The sequence below is a fragment of the Bos mutus genome, chromosome 10 (assembly GCF_027580195.1).
Source record: "Bos mutus isolate GX-2022 chromosome 10, NWIPB_WYAK_1.1, whole genome shotgun sequence".
Taxonomy (NCBI): Eukaryota; Metazoa; Chordata; class Mammalia; order Artiodactyla; family Bovidae; genus Bos; species Bos mutus.
This window is the reverse complement of record NC_091626.1, coordinates 97,267,439-97,281,518: the sequence shown is the minus strand read 5'-3', so window position 1 is coordinate 97,281,518 and position 14,080 is coordinate 97,267,439. Positions and strand designations below refer to the sequence as shown.

The 14,080-nt window shown below is 45.8% G+C and overlaps 1 protein-coding gene across 2 annotated transcripts in view; it reads right to left on the bottom strand.

The window, feature by feature from the left end:
- Window positions 1-828: 828 nt before the first annotated feature.
- The window catches only part of TMED8 (transmembrane p24 trafficking protein family member 8), a 36,704-nt gene continuing 23,452 nt past the window's right edge, over window positions 829-14,080 (bottom strand). For both annotated transcript variants that reach the window (XM_070378449.1, XM_070378448.1), the window contains 4 exons: window positions 12,327-12,456; window positions 10,412-10,538; window positions 9,642-9,947; window positions 829-8,398 (listed from right to left, as the gene is read on the bottom strand). In XM_070378449.1, coding sequence (XP_070234550.1) covers window positions 8,181-8,398; window positions 9,642-9,947; window positions 10,412-10,538; window positions 12,327-12,449 — 774 coding nt within the window. In that variant the 5' untranslated portion in view covers window positions 12,450-12,456 and the 3' untranslated portion in view covers window positions 829-8,180. The remainder of the gene's footprint in view (window positions 8,399-9,641; window positions 9,948-10,411; window positions 10,539-12,326; window positions 12,457-14,080) is intronic.

Below are 14,080 nucleotides of genomic sequence, written 5' to 3'. Positions count from 1 at the left end.
ATTGTTAGTTTGAATAGAGTCAGCCCACCGGAAAATGGACATCCCTGGGGATCAAATACTAACAAAACAAATGAAGTTCTATTTAGTAATCATCACTCTAAACTTAGGGGCTTCCTTGGTGGCTGAGTAGTAAAGAATCTGCTTCCCAATGCAGGTGACACTGATTCAGTCCCTGGGTCAGGAAGATTCCTGTTGAAGGAAATGGCAACCCACTCCAGTATTCTTGCCTGGGAAATCCCACGGACACAGGAGCCTAGCAGGCTACAGTCCCTGGGGCTGCAAAAAGAGTTGGACATGACTTAGTGACTAAACGACAACTCTTAACGTTTCTTCCCTTGGGCCAAGCCCAGATCCCAGTTCATACTCAGCTATAAATTTAAATGCAGACTTCCCTGGTGGTCCAGTGGTTAAAGAATCCACCTGCCAATGCAGGGGACATGGGTTCTATCCCTGGTCTGGGAAGATCCTACATGCCACGAAGCAGCTAAGCCTGTATGCTACAACTACTGAGCCAGCAGGTCGAGAGCCCATGCTCTGCAACAAGAGAAGCCGTGGCGATGAGAAGCCCGTGCTCCACAACCAGATAAAGTCCACGTGCAGCACCCAAGACCCGGCACAGCCAAATATATATATATATACATATATATTTTTTAATTTAAATGCGGATGAAAGCTCTATCATTAATCTCACTCTTAACTTTTTCTTGTTAATTTTTCTTAAATTTTTATAATAGATTATAAAATAATTCACAGGTTTAAAGAACATTTATCCTCTTAAGACGCAGAGAGATGAAGAAAAAATGTTAAAAATTAAAGTATAACTCAGATGTTTCAGGTGCATAGTGAAAAAGTTTATTTATGACATGTCAAAATTCAGAAGAGAAGACAAAGAATGCACAAAAGCATCACAAAACGGTTACATAATATAAAAACACAAGAACTGAGCTATTTCAGGAACAATAGCTCAGGATCCCATGTGTATCAGGCAACACGCTCAGTGCCACGGGGTAGTGGAAATACAGTATTTTATTAAAGGGAAAACCACTCAGCAGGACATAACAAATAACAATTTGGTTCAGAGTTCTTAGAAATCATAGGCGATGCTGGCAGCATTTGTCATGAAAGGGAACACATAACTAGTTGACTGTGACAAATGATCGCTTGGGATACCGTGTATTTTAGAGAAAAGGCTGTGACACTGTTTCCCTTCCAGACCCCTTTCTGCAATGTCAGCATCAGTGCATGATCCAGAATGATAAGGAAAGAACGCCTTGGTGGTTGCCAGTTGCTTAAAAACATTTACCAAGAAAGCATGATCATCTTTCAGTCAACTGATAGATCTCAGTGCATGGCGCCAAAGCAGGCCTTTCAGAAACACAAGCTAAATGGCATAAGGTAGTTTAGGAGATCTTCAAGCACCTCCTCTATTCCAATTATCCTTACCCAAAGACTGGCTTTCTTATAATCCATCACTTTGATTACAAAGCAGCTTTCTTCTGGGGATTTCAGGACACTTCCCATTATTAAGGGAAAAGGGTACAGCAGAGTCATGGGTGATGAGGTTCCTTTCTCCACACTTTACTTGCTCTTGAACATAGCTAAATGGAAATAATTTAGGTTGACTAAATAAAAAACAGATTCATTTATGGGACAATCATTTCAGAAGAGGATGCTAGTGGAGTTTTAAATTTTTTAAATTTCTCAGTAAAATATGCTGCTTAGGAGAGGAGAGGAAAGAATTAGGATAATGTTTTCCATGTGATCCTTGACTGAACCTGAAAACCAACGGTAATAATCAATTACAGGTAACATTACAGATGAGGCATTTCAAACCTGAGTGAGGAAAAGGGTTCAGGAGGAGAGCTCCTTTACCTGACTGTGAGTTAAAGGCTCTTCTGTTATCCCATATACTATCATATTTCAAACCAAAACTTTACAATTGTTCATGATCCTGTATCAGAACATTCAGAAAATATATGTACTTGATCCCCTGGAAACCATTTCACATATTTTATCCCTAGATGAATCAAACCTGTCAGCTTAAAATGACAGAGAACTATGGAATTTAATTTTTCAAAAGCCTGTATCTCTAAATTTCTGGCATACATGTTCTTCATCTGTTTATCAGAGTGAAGAAGAGCCATGAAATCAACTCTGGTCCACATACCTGGGGGACTGAAAGAAATCAGATTGTGAGTTCAAACCAGTGACCGGGACTACAGATTATTTCAAAGCCAGAGTCTTGTGCCTTTGGACTTAGTTTCTGAGGACACTGCTGTTTGTAAATGAACCCCCACTAACAAGGGTTTAGGTAATTAATTGCGTCTTCTTAGACTAGTGACGAGACTTTAAGATAGGAGGGGCTCTGTCTGGCCTTCTTGGTTCATGAGGGACAGGGCAGCGCCCCAGAGGGAGTGGTGATTTCTGAAATCTGGCCACACAATACTTAGCAAAGTTTCTCTCACCCTTTGGGTCCCAGATCCTGCCCTAATCTCACTACCTAAATAACTGGGTAGATGTCAAAGGCGTGCCCACAGGTGCTGGACTGGCTGGACAGAGCAAGTGGGTGACACTGATCATTAACCAGGTACCAAAAGAACCAAAGCAGCTCTTGCCAGGGTGCCGCCACCCATTCCCAGAAAAGAGGCCAATGGGAACAGACTCTCAGGAGGTTCTCCTTTGCGGAAGGCCAGAGTCACTGCCCACATTAGACTGGCCCCTCAGTGGGCCCTGAAGCCAGACTCTGCGGACCTGCAGAGCTGCCGCCTCACGCTGAGATCGCACACATGGCCGGTGACAGGGTCTAGGGCCCGTAGACGGAGGCCTTGCTCTGTTTCCCAGCCAACTCAATTAGTGTGTCATCCCCATCAGTATAGCATCATCACATCCTTTTCACTCACTTGGTGAGCTTAAGGAGAGTTCCAACTGCACAGTCACACAGGAGTTACCCACCCAGCTATCCCAAGGTGGGGCTGTAAGTCATACCCCTCCCAGCCCTACTTCCAGCCAAGGCTGATCAGCTTATCTACTCAGCTCACACTATTATCTAATTCTGGTTAATTATGTAAACTTGGATATGGGTCTCGCCCCTCTCTGTCTCTCAGTTGTGTGGAAATGAGGACCTAGGGACAGGATCCCACATGCATGAAAACTGGGACTTCGGTCATAGGGACACTCACCATATATTGGGTTGCTGGGAAGCACCCAACTTGTGACTAGTTTTAAACACCCATCCCCTACTTACTCCCCAAAGATTCATGCATGGTGGCTCCATGAGCTCAATCAGATACAATGAATACAAGGACTTGCTCTCTAAAGAGCTTGAATCCCTTAACAAGCTACCCCTCACCAAAAAAATGAGACCACCTTCCTTCATACGGAAACTCACTTTCCAATTCTTTTCGACCACTAAGATTCTATAGGGTCGGTGCCCTTTCCACTTCTAGCAAATTCAGGCTTCCAAAAGGTCTACGCTTCTGGCTAGGTGGAAACAGACTAGTTAAAGAGGTTGGTGTGAACTTTTTCGACCCAGGAGAGATTCTAAATGGAGGCTCTAAAAGGAAGACCAAATTGCGTCTGTCTGTTGGTCCCATTGACTGTGTGTGTATGACTGGCCCACACAAGATGAAAGGGAAATAGATTCCTACCCCTCACAGGGAGGTCAGCCTACAGAGGGCACAGCTCGTTCACAAAAAGTTTTGTGGCTTGAGGCTATTCCGGGATGTTGGTCAAAATGGATCTGTTTCATCCCTTTTTGGCCATAGTCAAAACCAACTGAGGCTACGGGGACATAGCAGGAACTCCTCCTAGCCTTTCTAAAGTCACCATCTTTTTTCATGGCGCTGGACCCACAAGTCCCAGAGGGTATAGAGGTGAAGTCAATCCTCAGGTCAGGGTTACACTTAGCAGAGGAGACCTACTCAAAAATATTTCCAAAGGCAATCTTGTTGGAAAAGAAAGCAAAGTGAGTCTGGGATGTCTCCAACAAGCACAGTGAGAACCAGTGAGGTTTCTGGCCAAAAGAAAAATTTCAATGGATGAAAAGCAAACTAAAGAACTACACAGAATCAGTATATGAGCAAGATTCTGGGATACATTTAATAGCTTTTCTCTCTCTCGTTTTCATTCCTTACTATCAATGTAAAAAAAAAAAAAAAAAGAGCAGTTCCTCAAGCTGCACGATCCTTTTCACTCCTATCCCTTCCTCTAAAACAATAGCCTTTTGTGTAAATGTTAGGGGTCACTCAGCTCTGTACCTTAGAACCTTATACTTTGGGGTTAAAAGGCAACATTCTGCAGAAAAGTGGTCTTAAACATAAAAATATTTTGGGTTTGGGTTTCACCTAATTTCTTTCAAAGTGGGACTGGATAGGGCTCATCAAAAACATACAGGTATTTTCTATAAATGATGTTTTATAGTAATATCTAAACCCACTGATCAAAATAAGATAGTGAGCTTTCAGGAAACTTTCAGTTAAAACTCTTCCATATATATATTATAAGGGACAATATATACTTTTTAAAAGTATAAGATTTTCTTTCCTAAATAACAGATAAAAATATTTTTAAAGTGCATGAATCAATTAAGGAAAAAAAAACTAAGAATGGCCTAATTTCAAGTTACTACCTACTTCCATTTTAAAGCTACATTATGTCTGAGGATCCAAGTGTTAATTTCAGTCCTGAGGATATGTTGGAAAGCAACAGAGATCAGAAAAAAGTCCTTCCAGTGGAAAGCAGTTTCACAATTACCTTCACTCTGACATGCCAGATAGAGAAGAAAACATTAGCTTTTAGAGCCTACTGCTGCTGCTGCTGCTGCTGCTAAGTCGCTTCAGTCGTGTCCGACTCTGTGCGACCCCATAGACGGCAGCCCACTAGGCTCCTCTGTCCCTGGGATTCTCCAGGCAAGAGTACAAAAGGGAAAATATAGCATGAGTTCTGAAAAATGGAGAACAGGAAACATTTTTATGAGGATCACCTCCCTGGTTAACTGGCACTGAATGAGGTGAGTTTGCTAAAAACCAGGAACTCTCTGACACTGGAGAGGTGATGTCTGTGAAGGGAATACTCTACTGGACACTTGTCAAAAGGAACAGAACAGCAGAATCATCTTTGTTTAAAAGTTAGCAGTTTATAATTTTAAAATCTGCGTGATGGATATACATAAGGGTGCTTATACTATACTTCTTTTAAATGTTGTTTGCTGAGAATTTTTCAAAATAAAATGTTGAGAAAAATTAACACCCTAAACTTTCTAAATGTCCCATCTCTCAACAAAGTAGCAAAACTAAATAAACCAAAGAAACTTAAGAACTTGGCCACCTTGTGGAGAGACTTCCAGTCTCTCCTACTGGGAAGTACTTTCTTTCCATTGTACATTAATATTTATGCTCTAAAGAACAGGGTGAAGGTGAAAGCAAGTGATTTTCACTTCATTGTTTGGTTCCGTAAACTGAGAGAGAGAGAGAGAGACTAAGGAAATGACGACCTCTTAGGGTTTGCTGAACCATGAAATTCTCAGTAATTACATGTGTTTTATAGGTAATATTTTGTCCCCAAAGTTCAGTTATTTCAGATGACTTAATATGGGATAGTAAATTCATTAGATGGTGAAAATATCTTCTTTTAGCTATTTGTGTGTGTGTGTGTGTGTGTGAATGGATCAAAGAAGCACTGACTGTTAACGAAACACAGGTACAGAATGAAATATAACAATGTCCAGGACTTCAAAAGTGACCAGACAATAACAGGCACACTGAGGCGATGGGAACGAGTCCCTCAGGCTTCCTGGATGCAACAGAACTAGGATTCTAAAGAAAACAAGTATACAGAGACTCTCGTGGCAAAAATCAACAACAGAAAGTGTCATCCCAGGGAGCCTCCAATGACCTGACAGCTCCGTCTTAACAGAAAGTCGGAAGTTAACAATAAACAGGAAAAATAAGCCAGCCTTTAGCTGACTGGAGAAGAGCTCGGTAGAAAATTATTTTATAAAGATTCTATTCAATTAGCTAAGGCATGATTCAATTTCAGTGATGATCACACGGCTACCTGATGGGATGACCGCACAGCGAGTTTGCTTTCAGCGCCTCAATAGGCAGTTGCTAGAATAGTTACTAACTTCTTACAGGGCATAGAGATTTGGGCCAGTGTATAATCCTCTACAGAACGCACTCAGACGTAAAGTAATGGAGGTATGAGGCCGCGTGGAGGAGGAGGGATGCTGCGGTGGGCCCCGCATCCTCTCCCACCTGGGGCTGTGCTCCCAGAGGAACAGACGGTGCGGCTCTAGCGCCCTTTGTTCGTGACGGAGGTGCCGCTACGGACCTGTCGTGGGGAGCCCTGGTCGCTGAGTTTCTGCTTCTGTGCAGAGGGGAGGTGTGGTGTGAGGCTCCCACATAGGGAAGGAAGGAGCCAAAGGAAGCATCGTGACGCAGCTGACTCCTCAGAGCAGGCGGAGGGCTTGGCAGTCCTGGCATCACGGGATGCCTCTGGTTGGCTGGTCAAGTCCTCTACATTCACTCAATCCTGGACAAACGGGCAGATTCCCTCACAACCTAGAGATCCTCACAGGGAGCGCTGCGGGCAGCAGGCTGGGCTCGGGGGGGCATCATTCGTCCACCTCAGGAGGGGCAGACCCCTCCCAGAGCCTCACGGGGACTGACCCCACAGGAGTGGAACATCAGCCCTCCCCGTCTTTGCCTGAAATCTCCATTTAGTTAGACTCCACAGGAGAGGGGGCCTCAGTGTCTCAGGGCAGGTGGAAGGAAGCCTTCTGAGAAACAGATGGGAACTGTTTCAAAGGTGAAGTGAAATGTGGCTTTAACAATAAATAAAAGTAATAAATAAATCTAATTCTTCCTCAGAATTCTAAGGCAGTAGCAACAGGCTTGACGCAAGGAATAAGAGGAGGAGGTACATGGTCGCAGACGTGCCTCCTCCTTGGCTGGGGCGGGGCCTGGCCACCACGTGCCTCTGGGGACACTGCAGGCAGCTCCCCGCGGCACGCCCGTTTCATGGCGTGGAAAAGGCCGTCCCCAGGGAACGTACAGGCTTCAGCCTGGTAAAAGAACAAAGCCGACCAGCAGCAGCAGTGAGGCTTCATGACCACCTCCCCTTCGAGACTTCGAACACCAAAAGCCTGTAGCCCTGAATGCAAGCAACCTAGACATCTAGAAACTTAGGAAATCTGACTGGTCCCAAAGCAAAATTTCTAAATATCACCCATTTTCTAAAGACGAAAAAAAAAAAAAAAGCGGTGGGGAATCTGGAGTGTTGTTTTGTTTTTTAACCTCTTCTCTCAGATTATCTACCCCTCCTTCTTTGATTATACATAAAATGATTTAGTAACACTTGACTTCCGGAGATGTGGCATCTGAGATCAACCCAGTACCTAATTTCCACCCTTCCCCCTTCCACCCCCAGGGCCCTTGGAAAGGAACACCGCCTCTTGAAATAGGAAGTGATGGAGGCAGTTTTTCTTCCCAGAATAGCTTAGACTACAGGGATCATCACTTTGGACTGCATGGAAGTTCTTGCTGTGATGGCACAGACTTAGAAAAGGGAAAGGAGAGAAGGAGAGGCAGGGTGAAATCACCAGCCCTCCAGAGGCAGTGAGGGCTCCCAGCCTGTGCTAGAGAACGGGCAGAACCAGCAGGCGGGAATACGGCAGTGGTGAGAGGCTGGCCAGAGCTTTCCGCATCCCCGACACTGGGCTCCTTCACGGACAGAGTGCTGTTCCCTCTTCCTGTCCTTTCGAAAAGTGAAGAGAGTGGGTGGCCACTAAACTCGCCTGCGTGAAGGCTCTGCAAGAGGAGAGCGCAGCAGTTGAAAGCATACACCTGGAACCAAAACAAACCTATTTTGAAAAGGCAACACCCAACTTCCTTTTAGGCTTTTGGCCTGATGGGTGTCCTCCGCAGAGAGATTTTGCTGGAGTCGGAAGCAACGAGAGCGTGAGTCAGGGACCACAGAGCAGGGGTACCACGCCACCATCTGCGGAAGCCAAGGACGGGGCAAAGCTACACGGATGGGGCCAACAGTCAGGTCCGCCAACAAGGCGGGAGGGTCGGGCGCCCCACGCTCAGCTTGGAGCCCTTGCCTATCCAGGACAAGAGGCCCCAGCTGGCAGCCTGCTCCAGCCGGCGCACGCCACCTGCGTCCCGTCCCGGCGGGCCTTCAGCTCGTGTAGTAGACGTGGAAGTAGAGAGTCTTGTTGCGAAGCAGGGAGTAGGAGTTGTCGAACTTCAGCAGGTAGATGCCCTCGCCGGGGTAGTCGTGGCTGCCGGCCTGCACGTCTCGGTGGCTGTCCCGGCGGTACACGGGCATGACCTCCCCGTAGCGGCCCCGCAGGGAGCTCCTGGAGCCTCGCTCCACGTCTCCAGCTGGGACGGGGTCTGCGTGAGCAAAGGGCAGAGTGTTCGGCTATGAATTCAGAGAACAAAAAGGCCTACCTGAAGGCAAGAAGATGAACCAGGTAACAAGCTGGTGGCTTTCCCCCCACGGGGCATTTGGAAATGTCTAGTGGCCTCCAACTAGGCCATCGGAGTGACCAGTGGGTGATACTGGCCTTTAGTGCTCAAGGGTTCAGGAGTGCTAAATGTCAGGATAGTACCTTCTCAACAAAGAAGTGTCTCCTTCCAAATGCCAACAGTATTTGCACTGAGAAACAATGATTTAGCCTTACAGAGCCTTCCTAGCTCCAGGAGTATCTGGAAATTTCCAAGGAGTATCTGGAAATTTCCAAGGGGGAGGGCAAGATATTTAAGAAGGGAAGATTCAACAGGTGAAAGAACTCACTAAAGGAAGTAGGAAATGCAGGTAAAGGTGCTATAGCAAGTGACCCCCAAACCCCTAATGGTCCCCTGAGGAGCAACAAATAAGATCCTAGGTTCTCCTCCTTCTTGAATACATGCAGACCTCCCTATAGACTTGCTTTTCCATGAAGAAGCAAGTTAAGGGGTTGACTGTAGGATGATATGGGAAAATCAAGGAATAAGGCTAATGCTTATTTAAAAAAATAAAGGCAGCCTTAGGGCCATTGTGAGTAGGCTTGTGAGTAAGGACTGGAATATAGCACAGAGACTATTTTTAAAACTGCTCTGGGCACGAAGGTAGAAGTAAACAGAAGTCAGCCAGCTGTGACAGTCTGGAAGGAGGAGAGAATGGGTATGTTTGGCAAACTGCAGTCACTCAGCTTGGTTCCAGACCAAGAAGAAATGTAAATATCCCACAGAGAAAGAAATATAAATATCTCTAAGAGAGAAATAAAAAATAATCTCAGGTTTACATACGTGATCTGAAAAACACTGCCTCTACACACAGCAGCACAACACCCCTTTCCCTGCCCCAACCCACCCCCGTCCCCAGCAGATCCTGGAGGACAACACAGCCAGGTACCGATTAAAAAGAACAGAGGCCTTCCACTCAGGCATCACTACTACCCCACCAGAATGTTCTCAGAGGGTCTGACTTCAGCCTGCATCACTCAACTTGGCTTGCAAAGCTGAAAGGGATTCTCTGCCTGCATTCTCAGAAACAGGAGGACGGGTACAAGGCAGGAAGTGATCGCTTGGTGATTGCTAGAAATTAGGTTGAACCAGGAAAGGAGACCGCAAATTATGTTCAAATTCAATGTACCTTCGAGCTCCTCGTCTTCTTCCTCGTCTTCGTCCTCATCCTCACTGGAATCACTGACTTGCACCGTTATGTCGGTGCTGGTTACCGGGGTCCAGTCAAAGTAAACTCCAAAGCCAATGTCATAGTCATCAGTTGCAAATTCCCAGCAGACACGCTTCCCCTCGGGATGGGTTGGCACCCGGATGGTCACCACCTCCCCCCGCTTCACCACCAGACGGCTGTTCTTCTCTTTGCCCAGCTTGCTCTTGAATTCCTTCATCTTGGCAAAGGTCCAGATGCACGGAGGAGCCATGAGAGGTGGGGAGACTGAAAGGACAGACTGCTTACTACTGAGAAAGAAACCCCGAGGAAACGCTGCCACACCCGGCCTTTTGCTTAGGGGAGGTGGTCATAGTCAAAGACGTTCTTCCTACTGGCTTCCTTGACTTCTGTTCACAAGGAAGGAGGGAGCATTGCCCTGAGGTGGGTCAGCTGCTCAGCTCAAGAAACAGGTCTCTTTTAAACTTTATTATAAATAAATACACAAATATTTATCTATACACACACACCCCAGGATGGAGTACCAGACATATATACAGTAAACAGAGTACCATATATATATAAACCGAATAGAGCTACTCTATTCAGACACTGGTGTTCTTCCTCTTTTGGTCGTATGTAATTGATGCTTTCTCCTTCCTTCCTTTCTTTCCTTCCATCTATCTGCCTGCCCTTCTTAAATACTTACAGGAACAAAACAAAAACACCTTCTACGCCCCCAAAGGTCTCACCTCTCCTGTGGTCCCCCAGCAGGTCTGCAGATTCCAAATCAGCTGACAGAATATCGACAGCTCCTGTGTGCTCAGACTGGATCATCACGATGTCCCCAGACCTTTGTGGGCCGTGGTACCTGGCCATCTGCACAAGAGAGTTCTGGTCACAGGACATATGCAATGGCAGGTTCCTATTGGCCTCTTTCCAACTGAAGGCTGCCAGCCCTGCCTTATTATTATTACCTCCGCTCTCCTGACTCACAAGTCTCCTGACCCCCGTTGGTCAACGTTCCTTTTCTCTCCTCCAGCCACAGGTTGTAATAAACTCTACCCACTTTTATTTTCATGCCACCAACATGTTCCCTAGTTTAGAGCTTCTTTCATGTTCTCTCAGCTTTTTGCTACTTTCCCACTTCAGACTCTTCATAAAAACCTGGCCCACAAACATCCTCAAGGTTTGCTACTGACTTTCCCGTCTGCGGTGTTTCTTGGCCACGCCTGCACAGCCCCTCCCCACAGCTCCTCTCAGGACAGCTCTTGCTTCTGGGCCTTCACTCAGCCACACGTCCTCCTGCTACAATTTCCGTCCAGAGGTTCCTTCCAGATCGCTGTCCATCAGTCCATCAAAGTACTGTAGAGAAAGAACCCGGCTCCTACTCTGGCTCCCTTGTCCCCCTGTCTCTCACCCGTGGCACACCTTGGACGTCCCACCTGACACAGGCTGCCTCATCCACTAACAATGTTCTATAAATAATCACAATCTCACCTTAGACCAGCCCCAGGATTTGCATTTCAACAGTATACCCACTGCCAGACATCTGACTTGCATAGAAGAGTGCAAATGTCAATCGATACTCACAGCCCTCACTGACCCATAGCAGGAGACAGCGGCCTCTCCCTAGTGGGTTTCACTTCAAACCACTCAGATTAGCATTCCCCTATTTCGCACCATCGTGCCTTAATTTCCTGCTCCTTCTCCAAGCAGTTGGTAGGCAACTTAAGAAGAAATGCACACCTACTGCCAACACGGAAGAGCCCATCCGTGAGACAGCTCACATCAGTGACTCCAGTCAAGTGTCAGAATGACATTTGCAAGAAATGAATGAATGAATGAATACATGGATGCAGTAATCCTCCCAGATTATATTCTCATAATATCTGTTTCTAGAGAGTCCTTCAGCTCTTATCACCACTGTTAAATGAGTTAAACCAGACTTTGACTAACTTCCTTAAATGAGTCCTTCCTTTTCCAGAAGGTTAAACAAAGATTTAGCTTGCAACTTATTAGCTGCAAAGTAAAGTCAATACCAGCTCTTAACCACAGTTTCCTCATTTGTAAAGTAGCAACATAGTAGTAGTACCTGTCTCACGGCGCTGTTCTCAGGGGTAAATGAAGTGTTGTTGGATAAAAAGGCTTTGTAAACTATAAAGCATTATACAAATATAATTATAATGCCTGGAATTGTCTTTACTGACACCAACACCATTTGTTCTTCTGTATATGTTAATATGTATATATTATATATAATGTATTCTGTATATATGTATACATTATACATAATGTATATGTTAATAATGATACGAACAACTATTCCCTCCAAGGCAGGGAGACCACTGCTATCAGTACCACTTCTATGGAATCTTTACCATAAGTCCCAAGTAGATCTACCACAAGAAAGCTGAGACTAATACATAATTCAATGGTTAAGGGCTCCTCAGATGGACAGGATTTTAGACAACATGTGAACATTCATTATAACCCTTCATTTCTTGAACAGATGCTTACTGGGTGCTAGTACAGTGAGGGACCTGGGGACAATACACACGATTGTTCCCCACATAACTAAGCGTAAGATGGCAGTGCTTTCTAATTCCAATCTATCCAAACGCATCCAAACTTGTGCTTTTCAGAGAGAAAGAACGTGCTCCCGACCTTGCTGAGGATCTGGGTCTGGTCAGCAGACAGCAATTCCTGTTCCACCGAGGCCTGGGCCTCCCCGGCACGGGCGGCCTTCTGCTTATCTTCTGTGGCATCCTCTGTCACTGGAGACACCATCTGTGACCTCCCAGAAGAAGACAGCATGTCAATTCATGGACTCTTTTTTTTTTTTTTTGGCTGATCTATGTGGCTTCTGGAATCTTAGTTCTCCGACCAGGGACTGAACCAGGTCCGTGGCAGTGACAACATGGATGGAGACCTAACCACTGGACTGCCCAGGAATTCCCCTCAAGGACTCTTCTAAAAGGTACAGTAGTCTTGGAGAAACTCAGAATGAAAGGGAAAAAAAAAAGCCTTCAAGGGCACCCCCAACTCCTGCTTTCCTCTGGCATTTAGGTCCACCGTCATTTCAGCTGACCAACGCCCTGGGCTGAAATGGCCCCACAGTAAAGCAGTGATACCATGTGAGGATCCAGGACGGACAATGCCAGGTCCCAGGACCCGAGAACCATAGTAAATACACGGGTCAGTTGTCTAAGGTGGACTGCAGGTCTGGCTTTTATTCCCCACTCTGGGACCCATGCCATTTGCTCCAAGCAGAACTTCAACAAAAGAGGGGCTGGAATCCCGGTTCTGTTCTACACGAAAGCTGCCCTTAGAAGTAAAGGGAGGAGGCCCCGCCCAAGCCTGAAACTGATCACAATAGAAAGGAAGTGTAGACTGATTAGCAAGGCAAGGCTCTCCCCTGCTATCCCAGGAGCAGTTCAGTGTTTCCATTCACGTCTTATCACTGCTACTCAGCGCACAGCCAGTTCACGGGTGATAAAAGCAAGGCAACCAGTTTTTTTTCCTCTTTTAAAAAAAAAAAAGTATGATCTTTTATACTTCTTTCTTAAATTTAGTTTTGGTTGTGCTGGGTCTTTGTTGCTGCGCGGGCTTTTCTCTAGCTATTCTCTAGTGGTGGTGTGTGGGCTCCACATTACGGTGGCTTCTCTTGTGGAGCACGGGCTCGGGATGTGCAAGGCCTTCAGTGGTTGCTGCTCGTGAGCTCAACAGCTGGGGCTCCCAGGCTCTAGAGCACAAGCTCAGTAGCTATGGCACAGGGACTTAGTTGCTCCAAGGCACGTGGGATCTTCCCAGATCAGGTTTCGAGCCTGTGTCTCCTGCATTGGCACTCAGATTCTTTACCACTGAGCCACCAGGGAAGCCCACTTTTTTTCCTTTTTAAAGCATATTAATCTACTCTTCCAATGACTTCAGATACAACTATTCTAATAGCTAATTTTAAAGAAGCAAGGGAATAACATATTCTCTCTTCCATTTCTTCTGGATTCAGAGAGACTAGAAAAGTGGAGTTAAATGCCAGGGCTGTAGTGCAATATCCCAGGCCTCTTGAAAATCTGTTGCCATCAAAATGTGGGGTGGAATCTTTACAGAAGCAGTTATCAAAGTACAGTCTGGGGACCGCTGGCATCCTTAAGACTCCTCTTTCAGGGCAGTGTGTGAAGTCAAACCCTTTCATAATAATTCTAAAATATTGTTTGCCTTTTTTCATCTTGTTAAGCATTTTCCAGACACTACCTGACATATGATATCACAACAGAATGGACACAGAAGCGGACCTGAGAATCCAACTGTCTTTTGTTAATGCAGACATTAAAGACTTCCTTGGTGGCTCAGATGGTAAAAGCATCTGCCTACATCGCGGGAGACCCAGGTTCTATCCCTGGGTTGGGAAGATCCCCTGG